The following is a 15,260-nucleotide window of genomic DNA, read 5'->3' as shown; positions in this document are numbered from 1 at the left end:
GGAAGGCGAAGGGTGATAACCGATGTGCATCGATGGAGATCAGTATTTTCTTGCACGATCTACGGAAATGACAGAATTAAAGAAACTACAGGAAGAACAGTATTCGTAAGTACACAAGCCAAACCAGTGGCATTCATCATGTCATCAGACTCTATAATTTGCAAAGAAAACACCACAGCCCATCCTTTACTCGGACGATTCCGGACTCCTTGAGCGAGAGTCTTTCTTGTGTGACACCTCCAAAGCACTGATGTTGTCTGGCTCAATACCCTCATGTCTCACGACCTCAACATCAAATGCAGCCTTACTGTTGAAGATGGTCTCCATCTCCTCGAGACTCTTGCCCCTAGTCTCTTTCACAAAGAACCACACCAGGGCAGCCATGATGAGGTCTAAACAAGCATAGAACAAGAAGATGTAGCTACCCCAGGACTTCTGCATGTAGGGTGTCACCAGGGAGAAAAGGAAGTTAAAGAGCCACTGTGAGCAAACGGAAACAGAGGATCCGATCTCGCGAATACGCGAGGGAAAGATCTCCGTAGTGTAGGGCCATGGCAGGGGGCCCCAACCGAACTGGTAGACGGAGTTGGTCAAGAAAATCAAAGCGACGGTGGCAATGCCTGCCGGTGTAGGTGACGATTGCGGCTTGGGAGTCGTGTTGTTGACAATAGTGACAATGACGAAAAGGACGGACATGATCAAGGCCGTGATCCACAAGGTAGGCTTGCGTCCCCACGACTCCGAGAAGAAGAAAATGTAGATGAAGACCGTGATGAACTTCTCTGCGCCGAAAAGACCAGTGATGAGTAAAGACCGGCTGCTGTCATCACCGACGATCAGCTTGAAGAATTGCGGACCAAAGTAGGCGAGTGCAGTCATGCCGGTGCACTGTTGACCGCAGAACATGAAGAATCCGAGAAGCAGACGGTATCGGTTGGCGGGCTCGAGAAGCTCGCGCTTCTTAAGGCCTTCGCTGGCGCGGACCTCTTCTTCCAGACCGACACGCATCTCGTGGAATTCGGCCTTAACAGCGGGGCCTAATAGTAGGAGAGTGACGTTAGCAAGGTATGTATATCTTGGGGGACGTGAGGTACTGACCATCATCTGCTCGCATCCAGGTCAGGCTCTTCCAGGCCTCGTCAAAGCGACCCTTCTTCGCCAACCAACGAACACTCTCAGGCTGTGTGAACAAGCCCATCGCAAGCACCGACGCCGGCACCAACTGCAACCCAACGGGAATCTGCCACTGAGAGGAAGAAGTCGAGGGAATGGTACGCTCGACGGCATAGTCAATCCAGTAACTGATCATCACTCCCAGAGCAAAGAGGAGTTGTACACCCGAACCAAGCATACCTCGAATCTCCTTGGGTGCCATCTCAGCATTGTAAGTCGGGACCACGGCCGTGCCTGCTCCGAGACCAAGACCAGCCACAAATCGACCAATATAGAAGCACACGAGGGAATGCGATGGGACGACCTGCAGGACAACGCCACAACAGAAGATCGTCATAGCAACCTGAACGGTCTTCTTGCGCCCGAACCGTTCAGAAATAGGGAAGATGCCCAATGCTGCTATGAAAGCACCGACATTCTGCAGACTGACCATGACGGCATTGACAGTGGTCTTATCGGTATATCCAAAGTCCCTCACGTATGAGTCGAACTCGAGTATACCACCTAGTGAAGGGACTGGTTAGCAGAGGGCATGCAGCACGTCTGGACTCATCCGGATACTTACCGACAATGCCGGTATCATAACCAAACAGGAAACCAGCAGTACAAATGAAGAAGCCGAAGAAATAAGCTCGGAAGGCTCCGAGCCTTGTTCCATTGAGTCTTCCCATAGCTTGACACGGGGCGTTGAACGCTATACGCAGCACTTTCCGAACGCGAGACGGGGAGACCAGTACAAAGAAAGAACGAAAGAGAAAAAAAAGTGAATGAGAAAAAAAAAGAAGCTCGCAGTACCTGTGTTAAGAACGCCCTGGAAGACTAAATGTCGAGCACGGACATGGGCGTGCGCATCCTTACCCCAGCACGCAACCGTTGCCCGCTGATTTCGCCATAGCACGCCATGGAACTAGAGCTCGCTCCCTCTTATAGCAGCGGCCCATGGACATGCGCCGAGATCATCCAGCTGACGCACATCTGGGGCCATTCAAACCTGCTGCATCTTCCTCGTGGCGCATTACCTTGGCTTTAATCCGGCGTAACTGGCCATGGTCGAGTCAGTGAGACGATGACATCCGCGATCGGTGGATCTTCTCCGCAATCTGCCACGCCCCACATGTCCCTCGAGCTGATGACCTCAACATCTTGCGGCTCGGCTGGTCGGCTCGAGCGTCCCGTCTTTCGTGGCGGTGCTTAAGTTTAAGGGGTCGGATTATATTCTCAATGAGGTAGATCCAATAGGGATGATGTTGTCTATTCGGTGTCTTGTCGTTGGAGGAGTAGACTAAGCTTGGCGTTGCTGTTGCTGTTGCTACAGTATACAGGGGCCTTTCTTTTTCTATTACCTGGGCAGCGGGAGCCAGGTACATATGTAGCAGTCACTTCATACCGATGTAGCCCAGGACGTTTGTAGCCCCAGGGGGAAACCAGGGGTGGAGCGTATAGGACGACTTCAGATGGGGTAACTCCGTCCGATCAGCTCTCTCGTTTGTCCCCGTGCCTCGTGATTATTGATCCTTTCGAATCGAGAAAGGAGATGACTGCGCTTCAGATCAAACTGAGTCCGAAGATTTGAAGAGTTCAAAGTTCTTGTTTTCCTCGGATTTGAATATTTGGTAAGCCGACCAACCGGGTGTCCTCCGGTCACATCCAGGGCACGCTAATCAACATAGCCAAAAGACTGCCATTACGCAAGAAAGGTAGACTTATCATGCATCCCGTACCTAGATAACTTGAAGGTATAGTACGCACAAGCATTCAACACGACCAGGATCTGTAGGAACTCCTACAGTAACCCCGAACATCTCGTCCTTGAGTTATCAACCCAGAATGCCAATCTCGGTCATCTTCTCGTGGTTTTCCACTTTCATGACTCATCCTCGAGAAACCGTTGACTTGCCTTGATTATAGCGGCCTTGAGCGAAGAGATGATCTCTTCAAGCTCGATATCCGTCACTTTGTACGGTGGGCAGACAATAACATGGTCAACTTGATACTCACCGGTATGACCAAGATTCCCAAGAATATTCAAACCACTTTCCAAACTGTGTTTCACCACCTGGTTACAGAAGTTTGCTTCTGCTGAGAATGGAGTTTTCAACTTCTTGTCGAGGACAAATTCCACAGCCCAGAACAGGCCCCGACCACGAATATCACCCACCAACGGAAGAGGGCCAATCTCCTCGCGTAAGAGTGCTTCGAGCTTCCCTCCCATGTGCGCTGTCCGCTCGATCAGGTTGTCCCGCTTAATGATTTTTTGAGCCGCGATCGCCGCGGCACAGGCAAGGGGGTGGGCCTGGGTGCGTAATTAACAACTGAGATTATCACCGAATTCTTCGGAGAAATACCTGGAAAGTGTGGCCGTGCGCCAGACCGCCAGAGCCAGTAGACAACGCGTCAAAGATCTTCTGGTGGAGTAATACGCCGGAAAGAGGCACGAAGCCTGCACCCAGGGCCTTGCCGATAGTTTGAATGTCCGGGCCCCGAATGCCCTCTTGCTCCCATGCATGCATTGTGCCTGTTTTGCCCATACCGCAAATGATCTACAGCCCGGTCAACTGCCGGCCAGAGCGTCGTAGAGGCTTGGGTGTATGCATACCTCGTCCAAAATCAACAGAACTTCATACTTGTCGCAAATATCTCGGATCCTCTTGAAATACCCCGGCACAGGCGGAACGCATCCTAGCGTGGTACCACTGACGGTTTCTGCGACAAATCCTGCGACTCTATCAGGCCCTATACGCAAGATCTCGTCTTCAAACTGGCGACCAAGCCGTTGAGCAAACTCCTCATCCGACTCGCCGTCACCTTTCATGCGGTAAGCATAGCATGGATCCAAGAATGACACATTAGAGGACATGAAGTCCTGATAAAACTCGCGACGGGATTCATGCCCAGAAACACATAGGGCACCAATGGTGTTACCGTGATAACTCTGTTTTCGCGCAATAAAGTGTGCGCGTTGAGGCTGGCCTCGCTCGTGCCAGTATTGAACCGCCAACTTGAGGGCTGCGTCGGTAGCTTCGCTACCTGAGTTGACAAAAATAGCCTTTGACAGTCCACCGGGCTTTTCAGACAACAGCAGATCGGCCAGTTCTTCGGTCGCGCCGTTGGTATATGGAGAACCAGAGTACACGTAGGCAATGTCATTTCTTAGGTGATTTGTGATAGCCTCGACGATCTCTGGTTGTGAGTGACCAAGGCAAGAGACTGAAGGGCCACAGCTGGCATCGATAATCCTCTTTCCATTTTCCAAGATGAGGCTGATTCCATCACCAGCGACAATCTTGGCGGGTCGCTCGGAGAATGAGCGATGAAGAATGTGAGAACGCGCGACAAATGCGTCCGTAGTCATGATGGGTAGACTGTACGAGATAGTGAAATAGCAATATCAGAGAAGGGTTGTCTGATACGATGGCATTTTATTTTATATGGACGATCACCCGGCACTCGGCCAGGATGAGAAAGGCCGCTGTTGACGCCGAGTGGAGCTGATCTTGTCCCCACACAAACTCGGTACCTATCCGATTAGAAGAACATCCCTTCGGTGGAGATCCACGTAGGAAAGCCAAGATGAAGTTCAAAACCAAATCGATGCACTTCGCCGCCCTTGACGCCGCTTAGAGCGAGGTCGCGTCGGGTTAGCACATATAAAGACTGGCCGCTGATCTACGAGAGATTCACTTTGCAGACATGATTGATCACTCCAAGGTCGCGGACTACAGGTAATATCGAAATTCACGACCACCAAATCCGAAACTAATATTTGAATAGTCACAACGTAATGGAAAAAGGGGATCTTTCTGCTGAGCCTTATCGGGGTCCTAAGCTTCCCAACGTCCCCGACGATCTTGTTGTCGCCGGAGTCCTCAACTTAGACTGTGATGAGCGACTTTGGGTTCCTCAATCCAAAGATGTCTGGTTCCGTCCGCTATGTTTCAACGTCTCCCAAGGCTATTTCGTCAACATCCTACGCGTGAGAAAAAGCGGCATTCTGTCACGTCACAGACACACAGGACCAGTACACGCGACAGTATTAAGAGGCCGATGGCATTATCTCGAGCATGACTGGTGGGCCGAGGAAGGCAGTTATGCTTTTGAGCCCCCGGGGGATATTCACACACTGGAAGTTCCAGATGGAGTCCCTGAGATGGTCACTTTGTTCCACGTGACGGGCGCGTATATCTACGTTGATGTCGATGGGAATTCCCTGGGTATCGAAGATGTCTTTAGTAAGCTACAGGCGGCGAGGAACCACTACGAGGCAATTGGGATGGGGGCGTCTTTTGCAGATCAGTTTGTACGTTAGAAAGTATCGAATACCTAAACATACATTGAAGGTAAGAAGACCAAACAGATCTTGACAATAATATACATATGTTCATCAGTCCATTAGGACAGGGAGAGGGAAATACCTTCCTGTTGTACAATATTAAGCCAATCAACTCGCAAAGAGGCACCAGCCGTCTTTCTGGCGATCCTCAATCGCCAAAGCTTCTCTAGAACAGACAATGCAACTTCAACATTACGGAAGCCGCGAGACTCGATCATGTCGATCATTCGATTCCGAATGCATTTGATATGCGATTCATCAGTGGCTTCTCCGCCAGCCAAGAATAACGGGAAGAGCAAAGTGCACTCAGGCAGACTGCGGGTCGGCATCTGCTCGACATATCCCACAATAGACGCGACCTGGAAACCCGCCTTTGATGAAAACTCATCCTGCCGACCAGGGAAGGCCCGACGCATAACACGATACAGATGGATCAGAGCCGAATAGCGATATGTCTCGCCAAGCAATCTTAATGAAAGATCCGCTGATGGAGGGCATGTCCAACGCACGAGTCGAGCCTCTAGAGAAAGAAACCGTGTCATATTCTCAGGCGATTGGGCAAAAATTCCAGGTGGGATATTGGGATGTACTGCAGCACTGTCTGGCAATGTCGACGGAGAGTGGAGTGACGCCTTGATCTGCTCATTCAATACAGTGGTATGATAGAGGATCTCCAAAATCTCCGACGCAAGACCAAAATGTGAATCAGGCAGCCGAGGCTCATCTGGTCCTAAGAAATGATGAGAGCTCAAAAGAGGCGCCTTATCTCGCGCCACGGACATGACGATATCACGGTATGCAAAGTTCCGCAATAACCACCGCCCAGAATGCTCATCCTCAAACTTCTGTGACAGACATGCTGCACCTTGTCCGCCGGATGTTTCCACTGTGCATAATTTGGACGCAATGACGCCCGCCGCACCATTCAGATGCAGAAACCACGCGTCGCCATTGTCCGCCATAATGCTTTCTAGCGAGCATAGCACCAATGATATTGCTAGGTTGGTCTCCACATTCGTCGGATCGGAATCCAGTGCGACTCGGAGATCGCGAAGAGCCGCGCATCGGTTTTGCATTGCGACTTGTTGGAAGGACTTGTCACGTAACGAGAGGTGAGATGAGGACCAGGCTATTAAACTGGTCAGGAGGGGCGGGCTGTGCATTGCGATTGGGAGGAAAACTTTGGTTCACACTGGATTAGATGATGTCTCCGTGAGAATGGTTGTCGCCAAAGACGTACCGGAAAGGAAAGAATTGTTTTCGATATTAGTAGTCAAAAGGTGTGTAAAAGTTTGGGTATAGTATCGGAGGAAATGCCGGCGGCTAGAGGTACTTGCGCAGTCGGCATGTTCGTCGACCCAAAATAAGACTGGGTCTGGTGAAGACAATAGACGAAATGGCGCATTGGTCATTTGACTACCTTGCTGGGCAGCTCCAGGTTGACGCTTATCACCGGTAAGAGGTCTCGGATCTTCCCATGTACACATGTAGTTCAAACGGACGCACTCCCTGCATACGGGATAGCCTAGGTCGCATCTCTTCTTTCTGAGGGAAAACATTAGCACGAGCCGACGACTCGATGACATGGAGGGGTAGCATGAAGATCCGTATATAGATCGAGATCGCCGGTAACTCACCTCTGCCGACAGGTCAAACAACCTGTCCTCTCACGCGTGGTGCCTCGCTTCTTGACGACCCGCCGCCGCCCAGTGCGATTGGGGAGCGAGGTCTCCGTCAAGGCCATAGTCGGACCAGATGGTGGGTTGTCAATGCTCCTCCAGCTCAAAGCTGGCGCTAATGGCGCAGTGCAGCCGGGGCAAGTTGTCGGGTTATCTGATGCATGTGGTGCGGGGAAGACGGAGCACACCGATCGACCAATCATGGGCTCTGCGACATAGCGCGGAGATAGTCTCCAATCGAGATGGAATTCTCCACCGCATTCATACAGTAGCCGGGTTAGCTCTAGCTTTGAATACTTTGTGGATTCGGGTTAAAATCATGGTCAAGGTTTCCAACATTATAGTATAGGTATCTCTTGATCAATTATGTACAGATATTGCACTAAATAATTACACATTCAACCCTCTCCTAGTCGCAAGACTCTACATAAGTCTGAAGTTGGGTCATACAATGGCTCGAAGGTGTCGCAGGGGAAAAGGTCGCAAGGAAGTTTTGGCGCAAGGGTGGGTTGAGGTTTTGGGAGGTCGCATGGCAAATTCTCGGGCTGAATTTTGTGCAAGGCGTGGGGTGTCTGGGCGGAGTTGAGGCTTGCATAGGTTGTGTTGATCATTGCAAGGGGCCAGTCGCAAGGGCCAGGGACCGGTGTGGGCGCTGCGGGTATAAAATCAAGGATATTGGAAGTTGCAGTGGGTCCAGGGAGGGAATGGCTGTCATCCGGTGTCGCGATTGGCAAAGCTTGGTGAATCTGGGATGTTGGGCAATTAGGCGGAGGGACCCTTGTCAGTTTTCTCGGTGGCGACAATCTCGCTCTCAGAGAGATCATCAGCGACGGCTTCGGTGATAGGACCAGTGTAGACGACGCGGCCGCGGATGAACCAATAGATCCCGGCGAAAACAAGAAGCGCGGCGAGATAGACGCAAGCGTAGTTCATCTGTGATCAGGTTAGCGTACGGGATAACAAGCTCGACAATCTTAATACATACGTTATCCGCGGCAACTGGCATGGCCGTGGGCAGCACGAAGATCACACTAACGAAAAGAGTCCACAAGCAAGCCCAGACGTTGACAATCCAACTCAATGGTCCCATGTGCCAAGGGCCGGGTTCAAATTTGCCGAACATCAGCTTGCACATGATAGGAATGCAGTAGCTCCAGTCCAGAGCGATCGCGCAAACAGTGAAGACACCTGAGATGGCAATGTAAGATCCGAGACCAATCAAGTTGATGGCAATGCAGAAGAAGACGGAGATCCAGACAGCATAAAGAGGAGTACCGGTCCAGGGAGCCACCTTGACCCAGATATTGGAGAAAGGCAGGAGGCGGTCGCGAGAGAAGGCAAAGACAGTGCGGCCCAGGGATTGCATGGCCGTGAAGGTCACAAACTTGATGATAATCAGAGCCGCAATGGTAAAGAACATACCACCACCCTTGCCAAGGCTGTTATAGAAGATCTGGGCCACGGGCTGCTCCATCGGGGAGCTCAAGATCTCCTCAGGATTACCCATGCAGAAACACAGAACGATGTTGAACAGGAAACCGGCAACGTAGGTGAAGGCCATAGCCAGGGAGATAGCCCACGGGGCCTTGAGCTCGGGCTCGCTCATCTCCTCCGTGATATGCGCGGTCGCGTCGTAATCAGTCATTGTCCAGCTGACGGAAAGGAAACCGAACAACCAGCTAAAGCCAATCGGCTTCCAGCCACTCGAGCTTTCAACTTGAGTGAAGACGTAGCTCGCATCATGCTTATCCTTGGTCAAGACCAACAGGGCAATAGCACAGGCTACGAGAACACAAACGTGGAAAATGACATATAACTTGGTCATCTTCTCCATCCAGTAGGTCGACAGAGAGTTCACCACACCCGTAATGACCGTAAGAGCCGCCATGACGCCAACGGTGGTGTCGGTGGTGATTGTATAGTTGAAGTTGCGGCTCATGGAGACGGCGGCCAGAAGCATTTGCGCAGCACCGTACTCGGACGAGGCCACACCGGCAACCTGGCCGAGAAGGTTCAGCCATCCAGTGTACCTGAGAGAGTGTTAGAAATGCATCAAGTCATTCTTTCGTATGGTTGCTTACCAACTGATAGAGGGCACCCAGGCTGCAGGGGCCAGGCGAGAGATGGTAAAGTAAAGGCCACCGGATGTCGGATACGCAGAGACTAGTTCAGCGACGGAGCACTATCGATTGCGCTAGCGTTAGTGACTTCAGGTCCTTATCATTTGGCGCTATGCCACTCACTGCAATGCACATACAGCCAGCACCAGAGACGAACCAACACCACACAACCGCACTACTGCCACCGGCTTCCAACGGGTAGGACAGAGTGGTCATGATGGTGGAGAACAGACCACTGATGCTGACTGCGAAAGAAAAGGTTGCCAGATATCCAAACTCACGCTTGAACACCGGGTTGTAGCCAAACTTCGCTGCCAACTCGGTGTCGGCGTGTGTCATATTGGCAACCGCAATCTTCTTCCGCTCGCCGTTTGGCCCAATAATCTCCACCTGACGTCTATCGTGACGCTGGCGAAGCTCAGCATCGCCAACAGTGGCTTTTTCAATAGTATCCGCCATGATGTTTAGTCGCACTGCGGTTGGCAATGGATGAGAGACGGGGTTATACAGAAGCAGCAAAAGCAAAAAAAAAAAAAAGCCAAAGGAGAAAAAGAAAAAAAAAAAGGAAGAAAAAGAACATTCGCGGGCCGAGAACACTCGTTTAATCCGGTTTGACGCGGCCTACTGTAGCACATGTGTGGCTTTGTCTTTCTCGGACCCGCTGCTCATGTCCACATCCACGATTCAGGAGATATCAGTGGGGTATACTCCATATTATTGGCGCAGAGGGACGGACTAGGCGGGTTCCATCCCAAAAAGCTTGACATCCGATCTTATTGGTGGCCTGCCTTATCACCGGAACTACCTTCCTAATGGGATCCAAGGGCTGACATTCGTGCGCGATGGCCATACGTATCTAGTCTACGATCTTTTTGGCAGGGATCGCAGGGGTCGTTTCTTTTGCAAAAGCAGATATTCATGCGGCCACGAGGGAGGGTCGATCGACGTTCGACACCCTCGGCAATCTCGATTTGCCCCAACCGTACCGCTTAATAGCACCCTGTTAGTTGAACACGCACGGTCCCTGCCGGGGCTGAAAAGTGGTAGAACTCTAAAAGCACCAATGAAACCTCATAAGATAAAGATTGATCATTGGATATTAGATCTTAACTCATGGGTTCAAAGATCAAGACTCCTCCCGTAATTCAGGCACAGTATGGCGGAACAGCCCAACGAGCCAAACTCCCAGTATTCACATCTTCCTCTGGGATGAGTTTCGCACATTTGCCACAATCTCTAGCATCAGAAGAGCCCTTGTCGCAAAAGGCTGGTCTAGAAATTCTGCGACGCAACGTGCAAGAGAGCAGAATGTCGATCTAAGGGAGTATTATCTGCATAACACTACGAAATTTCAATCGCACAACTGTGTGCAGATGCTAGGATGAAATTGGCTTTATCTCCCGCCATAATCGCCTGACTCATTTTAATTGAAGAATGTTTTGCTGAGCTTCAAAGTTCTACCGAGCGTAACTGGAGTCTTTGTGAGATAGACCCCGGCCCAAGGTTTTGATAGTTCCCTCGAGTGACTGGAGACCATCTTTTGATCACATGAGAGGTAAAGATGGTAGTAGTTGATATAAAAAATGGCAAAAAACTGTTGGTGAGGTTGCATTGCCGTCGAAAAACTACTCTACAGATAGATGCGTTAATGAAGACCAAAGCCGCTAGGCGCCTTTAACTATGCGATGCAAGCCAACGAGATATAAGTTAGCGCCCGGCACAGTAACCAATATGAATACGCGGTGACTTCATGAAGTATGGGTTCAAAAGAGAAATGTACTGTCTATTTAAAACTGGACTTCCATAACTATTCGCTGTCTGGTGCTTCTATAGTATGTGGCACATGCTTGCGGAGAAACCTCTCTATAGTCTGTAGCATATGAACAACGTGCAACCGCTCCCAATCCATGTGACCCTCGCGGGGATAAAGCACCATCTCGGGCATGTGTCCCCGTGCCCGCAGAGCCAAATGCAAGCTCTTCGCCTGACTGACCGGCACGCGGGCATCGTCCTCACCGTGCAGGATCAGAAGGGGCGACTTGACACCGTCCAGGTGCCTCATTGGACTACCCGGCCCAGCCGTGCCAGCGTACAACTGCGTCTTCCAGGAGAGCACGCCTGTCAGCGCGCCTTGGAAGGTAGGTACGTCGCTTGTTAATACCATCGTATCCCAGCAGCTAGGACCAGCGCCTGCAATTCCGGCTGCAAAATGGAAGTTTGCTTGGCGCGTCAGCGCGATGTAGGTCAGGTAGCCGCCGTAGCTCCAGCCAGCACTTACGACACGCTGGCCGTCAATTCCGTACTGACTGATGCAATGCTCTGTGAAGGCGACGATGTCCTGGTAGGACACGGACGGGTCGCCTGTGACTGCCTCTGCGTAGCGGGCGCCATGGCTAGCACCGCCCCGATAGTTCGGTAGCAAGACGGCATAGCCTAGAGAGAGCAGCCAAGGCGTCCACGAGAACAAGCTTGCATCTGTTCCTTCAGTCACGCGCCAGTATGGGCCACCGTGAGATATGACCACAGCCGGATACGGCTTGTGGCCGTCTTCGGGAATATAGAGCATCCCATCGAGTGGGAGCCCGTCTTGAGTCACCGTCTCGATCGCGAGGGTACTGTATCTGAGCGCCGTAGGAGGTATGTTGCTGTGTGAGGATAGCTGGACTTGCTGGCCATCGATGATCGAAATGACCTCCTCACCCGCTGGCGAACCTTTACAGAGGGCAACTCTGCCCGTATCGTGTACGTCCCAACCTGCCCCAATATCCCAGCGATTTGAAAATATGCGTTGGCCGGAGAAAACATCGAGAATATCCATCAAGCCGTGTTGGACATACGTCACAAGCTGGCCCCTACACGACCGCAGCGCCCGCGCACAGTCTTTCTCTCCATGCGCGACTTTCGTGATGTGACCAGTGGACGAATCCCACTGCCACACGGCATACGAGGACCAGATTGACTCTCCATCATGTACACCAACCCAGACTAAGTTATCTTCGAACCAATTGAGATCACGGATCCTGGTTGCATAGTGATGCACCTTTCGGGATATATGGCTCTGTACGTTGACAACATAGATGTCTCCACCGTTAATCATGTGCTCTTCCCTAGAGCTGGGTAGAAGGGTGTACGCGAGGGACTCCCCATCCGAACTCCACGCCAGACTAGAGACGTGGGCTTGCTGCTCAACCAGGGTAGTGATTGTTTTGTCATGGACACTAATGACCCTCAGCCGAGCGTGGGCCCAGTCCTCACCCCACACACGAGCATCATCCCCCTTTTGATACTTGTTTGTCTTCTCCTCAGTGTCTTCATCAGCACTAGTGAAGGCAATGTAATTGCCGTCAGGAGACCATTGATAGCTGCCGATATGGGTTGTGTTTCTTGTCGGGGTGAGTGGCAGGGCTTCTTCTCCAGGATCTTCCACTGGCAGTAGGTAAATCGTCGAGGTAACCCCTCGATGTAGCCGGTCCGACTTAAACGAAATGTATCTTCCATCTGGGGAGAACTCGGGTGCAACGTCGTTAAATATTCCTGGAGTGACTTGTTTCGAAGAGTTGGCTCTACCCATTGCTGCTATCCATATTGAAGACACAGCCTCCTTTTGCGCACGGCATCGCGGAGAAAGGCTGTACACGATACGCTCGCCATCAGGGGAGATACGAATATCTTGAGGCCGTTTGCCGTCAGTAATCATCGTACAAGTGACGCTCATGATAATTTGGCTGAGATGTTCACAGCAGGGCAGCAGGGTGTTACAAGATGTACGTTGCTTTAAAGAGTCATCAAGTGCCCGGAGCAACAAGTCGTGGGGAACTACGAGGACGCGGCCCTTTTAGCACAAATGTGACCGCTAGGGCAAATGTGGCCTAGGGGAAACATAGACCCACTCCTCGCTCACGCACGTTTTTGCCTCTTGACTAGTTCACCAAAAGCTCTTTGTTTACTGTGGATTGGCTCTCTATCATATCACGGGTGAAATACCCATCTTCCCACTTATATAGCTGGAGAAATTTTGAGAGTGCGTAGGGCGGGTTCACTCGTACGCTCGATAGCGCTGCGTAGGGGCTGCCACAATAGCTAGGTGTTGGGGCGCAATGCAAGTGGTACTCCCATGGTTCGTGCTCTGTAAATTGAGATGTATCATCGAGGCGATGTTAGCTCGTCTCTCACAATAATCAAGATCCATATAAAGTCCACATTAGCTGGCTGGACCCTACAACCCAAAGGTTTGAGACTGGTGAGAAGCGTAGTAGAAAAAGCAAAATCCATGGAGATGGACAAAATATCTTTCTCTGCCATGTTTAGCTCTCTACAGAATAAGCACAGCCTTCTGAATTATGACTGGCGAGTGAAGATGGCTGCTGCGCTGCATGCGGAAAGAATGGGGGAGAAGAGGCAAAACGTAGCGTCACCCGGAGTTATTTTCTAGCAATCAAGTAGTAAGAGCATGGCGGTATAGGTGATTTCGAAAACTACTGTACGGGTTAGGAAAGAAATCAATGATGTCAGACGAAAATTTGTTTTTGGCAACCACTGTATAGCTAAGTTAAACCTAGCAAAAACACACAAGCATGCGACATCTTATTACATGTGCGGCTAGGCCCCCCCGCCCCACTATTTTTGTTATTTAAGAGCGAGGCTGTGGGGACACTGCCCTCTCTTTCTATAAAAACCACATCTGACGAAATGGCCTCCTCATGTCTCACCCGACAGCCGTATAAGGGTATATATACGATTTTCTACCTCGCCTTCCTCCCTCTACGCGTCCTCTCCATCCTAGTCTACTTCATTCCCAAGACCCTCCGCCCGAACCCCACATGGACCTACCACCAAGCCATCGGCATGCGACTCTTTAAGCTCTATTTCCAGTTCGCCACGGATACCGAGCTCCACGTAAGTAAGACCCTCGATCCGGGTAGTGAGAAAGACCGCTTCGTTATCATCAAGCCTTCGTCCAAATTACCCTGCCCATATACAGGCCTAGTCAATCACGACCCAGCCATAGTCCCATGCCCAGTCGGTGGAGTGTGGTACGCCGAGAGTCCCAAGCCAGGTGAGGTGCCTGAGCGTGTGATCATCTACTTTCACGGCGGCGCGTACGTACTGGGCGGCGTGCGGGAATATGAAGGCGGATGGGGCCCGCGCGTGCTGGCCACGCGCCTGGCCTGCCCCGTGCTGCTGCCGCAGTACCGGCTTTCTGTCGATGAGAACGCGTCGTTCCCTGCGGCGCTACAGGACGCTATAACGGCGTACGTGTACGTCCTGAATGAGCTCAAGGTACCTGCTAGCCAAATAGTGCTCGCGGGGGAGTCTGCCGGAGGGCACCTCGTTCTTTCGCTGGTGCGGTACCTCTCCGAAAATGGCAAGCAGGCGGGACTTCCCCTGCCACGCACTGGGCTGCTCTGGAGCCCGTGGCTGGATCTGACAGTGGGCCGCGACATGATGGACCAGCATCCGAGGCGGGCGCAGGACTATATCTTCGGCTCTCTGTCGTCGTGGGGCATCCGGCGGTTCACGCCCAAGGGCTGGTCCACCACACACCCGTACATTAGCCATCTGGGGAACGAGATTCATAGCACGGTACCGCTGTTTCTACATACTGGCACGACGGAGCTTATGCATGAGGACCACTTGAAGTACGCGGAGGCGATGAAGAAGAATGGGACGAAGCTGGAGCTGTTCGAGACCCCGCAAGCGCCGCACGATTCATTTGGAGCGGGGCTCATTCTAGGGTTTATCAAGGAGGCTCATGAGGTGGCGGATCATGCAGCAAGGTTCGTGGATGCGGTGGGACCAAAGATTGGAGATGGTGGTGCAGAAACAGATGTTGTTCAAGAGGAATCTCGTGTTTGAAACCCTGTCGGAGACAAAACGCTTTATTATGCGCATAATATCTATTTCAGGTGCATGTTGTGTGATTTTCCAAAGTAGAAAAAGAAGAATGCTTATTTACGT

General features: G+C 51.4%; 7 protein-coding genes across 7 annotated transcripts; 2 read left to right on the top strand and 5 right to left on the bottom strand.

Moving 5' to 3' along the window:
* Positions 1-186: 186 nt before the first annotated feature.
* N7443_003343 (sugar porter family MFS transporter) lies at positions 187-1,844 on the bottom strand (the record flags this gene model as incomplete). Its single annotated transcript, XM_056883399.1, has 3 exons — positions 187-1,037; positions 1,099-1,677; positions 1,739-1,844. 3 exons carry the CDS (start codon positions 1,842-1,844, stop codon positions 187-189), a joined length of 1,536 nt encoding a protein of 511 aa, XP_056745240.1.
* A 1,193-nt stretch (positions 1,845-3,037) lies between these two features.
* Positions 3,038-4,525, bottom strand: N7443_003342 (WD40-like Beta Propeller; the record flags this gene model as incomplete). Its single annotated transcript, XM_056883398.1, has 3 exons — positions 3,038-3,466; positions 3,519-3,713; positions 3,770-4,525. The coding sequence occupies 3 exons, from the start codon at positions 4,523-4,525 to the stop codon at positions 3,038-3,040; spliced, it is 1,380 nt and encodes a 459-aa protein (XP_056745239.1).
* Positions 4,526-4,954: 429 nt separating this feature from the next.
* N7443_003341 (2,4'-dihydroxyacetophenone dioxygenase family protein) lies at positions 4,955-5,479 on the top strand (the record flags this gene model as incomplete). The annotated part of the gene is made up of 1 exon (XM_056883397.1): positions 4,955-5,479. One exon carries the CDS (start codon positions 4,955-4,957, stop codon positions 5,477-5,479), a length of 525 nt encoding a protein of 174 aa, XP_056745238.1.
* Positions 5,480-5,562: 83 nt separating this feature from the next.
* On the bottom strand, positions 5,563-6,666 carry N7443_003340 (fungal specific transcription factor domain-containing protein; the record flags this gene model as incomplete). Its single annotated transcript, XM_056883396.1, has 1 exon — positions 5,563-6,666. One exon carries the CDS (start codon positions 6,664-6,666, stop codon positions 5,563-5,565), a length of 1,104 nt encoding a protein of 367 aa, XP_056745237.1.
* Positions 6,667-7,944: 1,278 nt separating this feature from the next.
* Positions 7,945-9,761, bottom strand: N7443_003339 (uncharacterized protein; the record flags this gene model as incomplete). The annotated part of the gene is made up of 4 exons (XM_056883395.1): positions 7,945-8,115; positions 8,168-9,212; positions 9,264-9,364; positions 9,426-9,761. The coding sequence occupies 4 exons, from the start codon at positions 9,759-9,761 to the stop codon at positions 7,945-7,947; spliced, it is 1,653 nt and encodes a 550-aa protein (XP_056745236.1).
* Positions 9,762-11,109: 1,348 nt separating this feature from the next.
* N7443_003338 (S9 family peptidase) lies at positions 11,110-13,017 on the bottom strand (the record flags this gene model as incomplete). The annotated part of the gene is made up of 1 exon (XM_056883394.1): positions 11,110-13,017. One exon carries the CDS (start codon positions 13,015-13,017, stop codon positions 11,110-11,112), a length of 1,908 nt encoding a protein of 635 aa, XP_056745235.1.
* Positions 13,018-13,991: 974 nt separating this feature from the next.
* On the top strand, positions 13,992-15,158 carry N7443_003337 (uncharacterized protein; the record flags this gene model as incomplete). Its single annotated transcript, XM_056883393.1, has 1 exon — positions 13,992-15,158. The coding sequence occupies one exon, from the start codon at positions 13,992-13,994 to the stop codon at positions 15,156-15,158; it is 1,167 nt and encodes a 388-aa protein (XP_056745234.1).
* Between the last annotated feature and the right edge of the window lie 102 nt (positions 15,159-15,260).

This window comes from Penicillium atrosanguineum (genome assembly GCF_028827265.1).
Source record: "Penicillium atrosanguineum strain IBT 20685 chromosome Unknown utg000002l_segment0_segment0, whole genome shotgun sequence".
NCBI lineage: Eukaryota > Fungi > Ascomycota > Eurotiomycetes > Eurotiales > Aspergillaceae > Penicillium > Penicillium atrosanguineum.
This window is presented reverse-complemented; position numbering and strand designations above follow the sequence as displayed.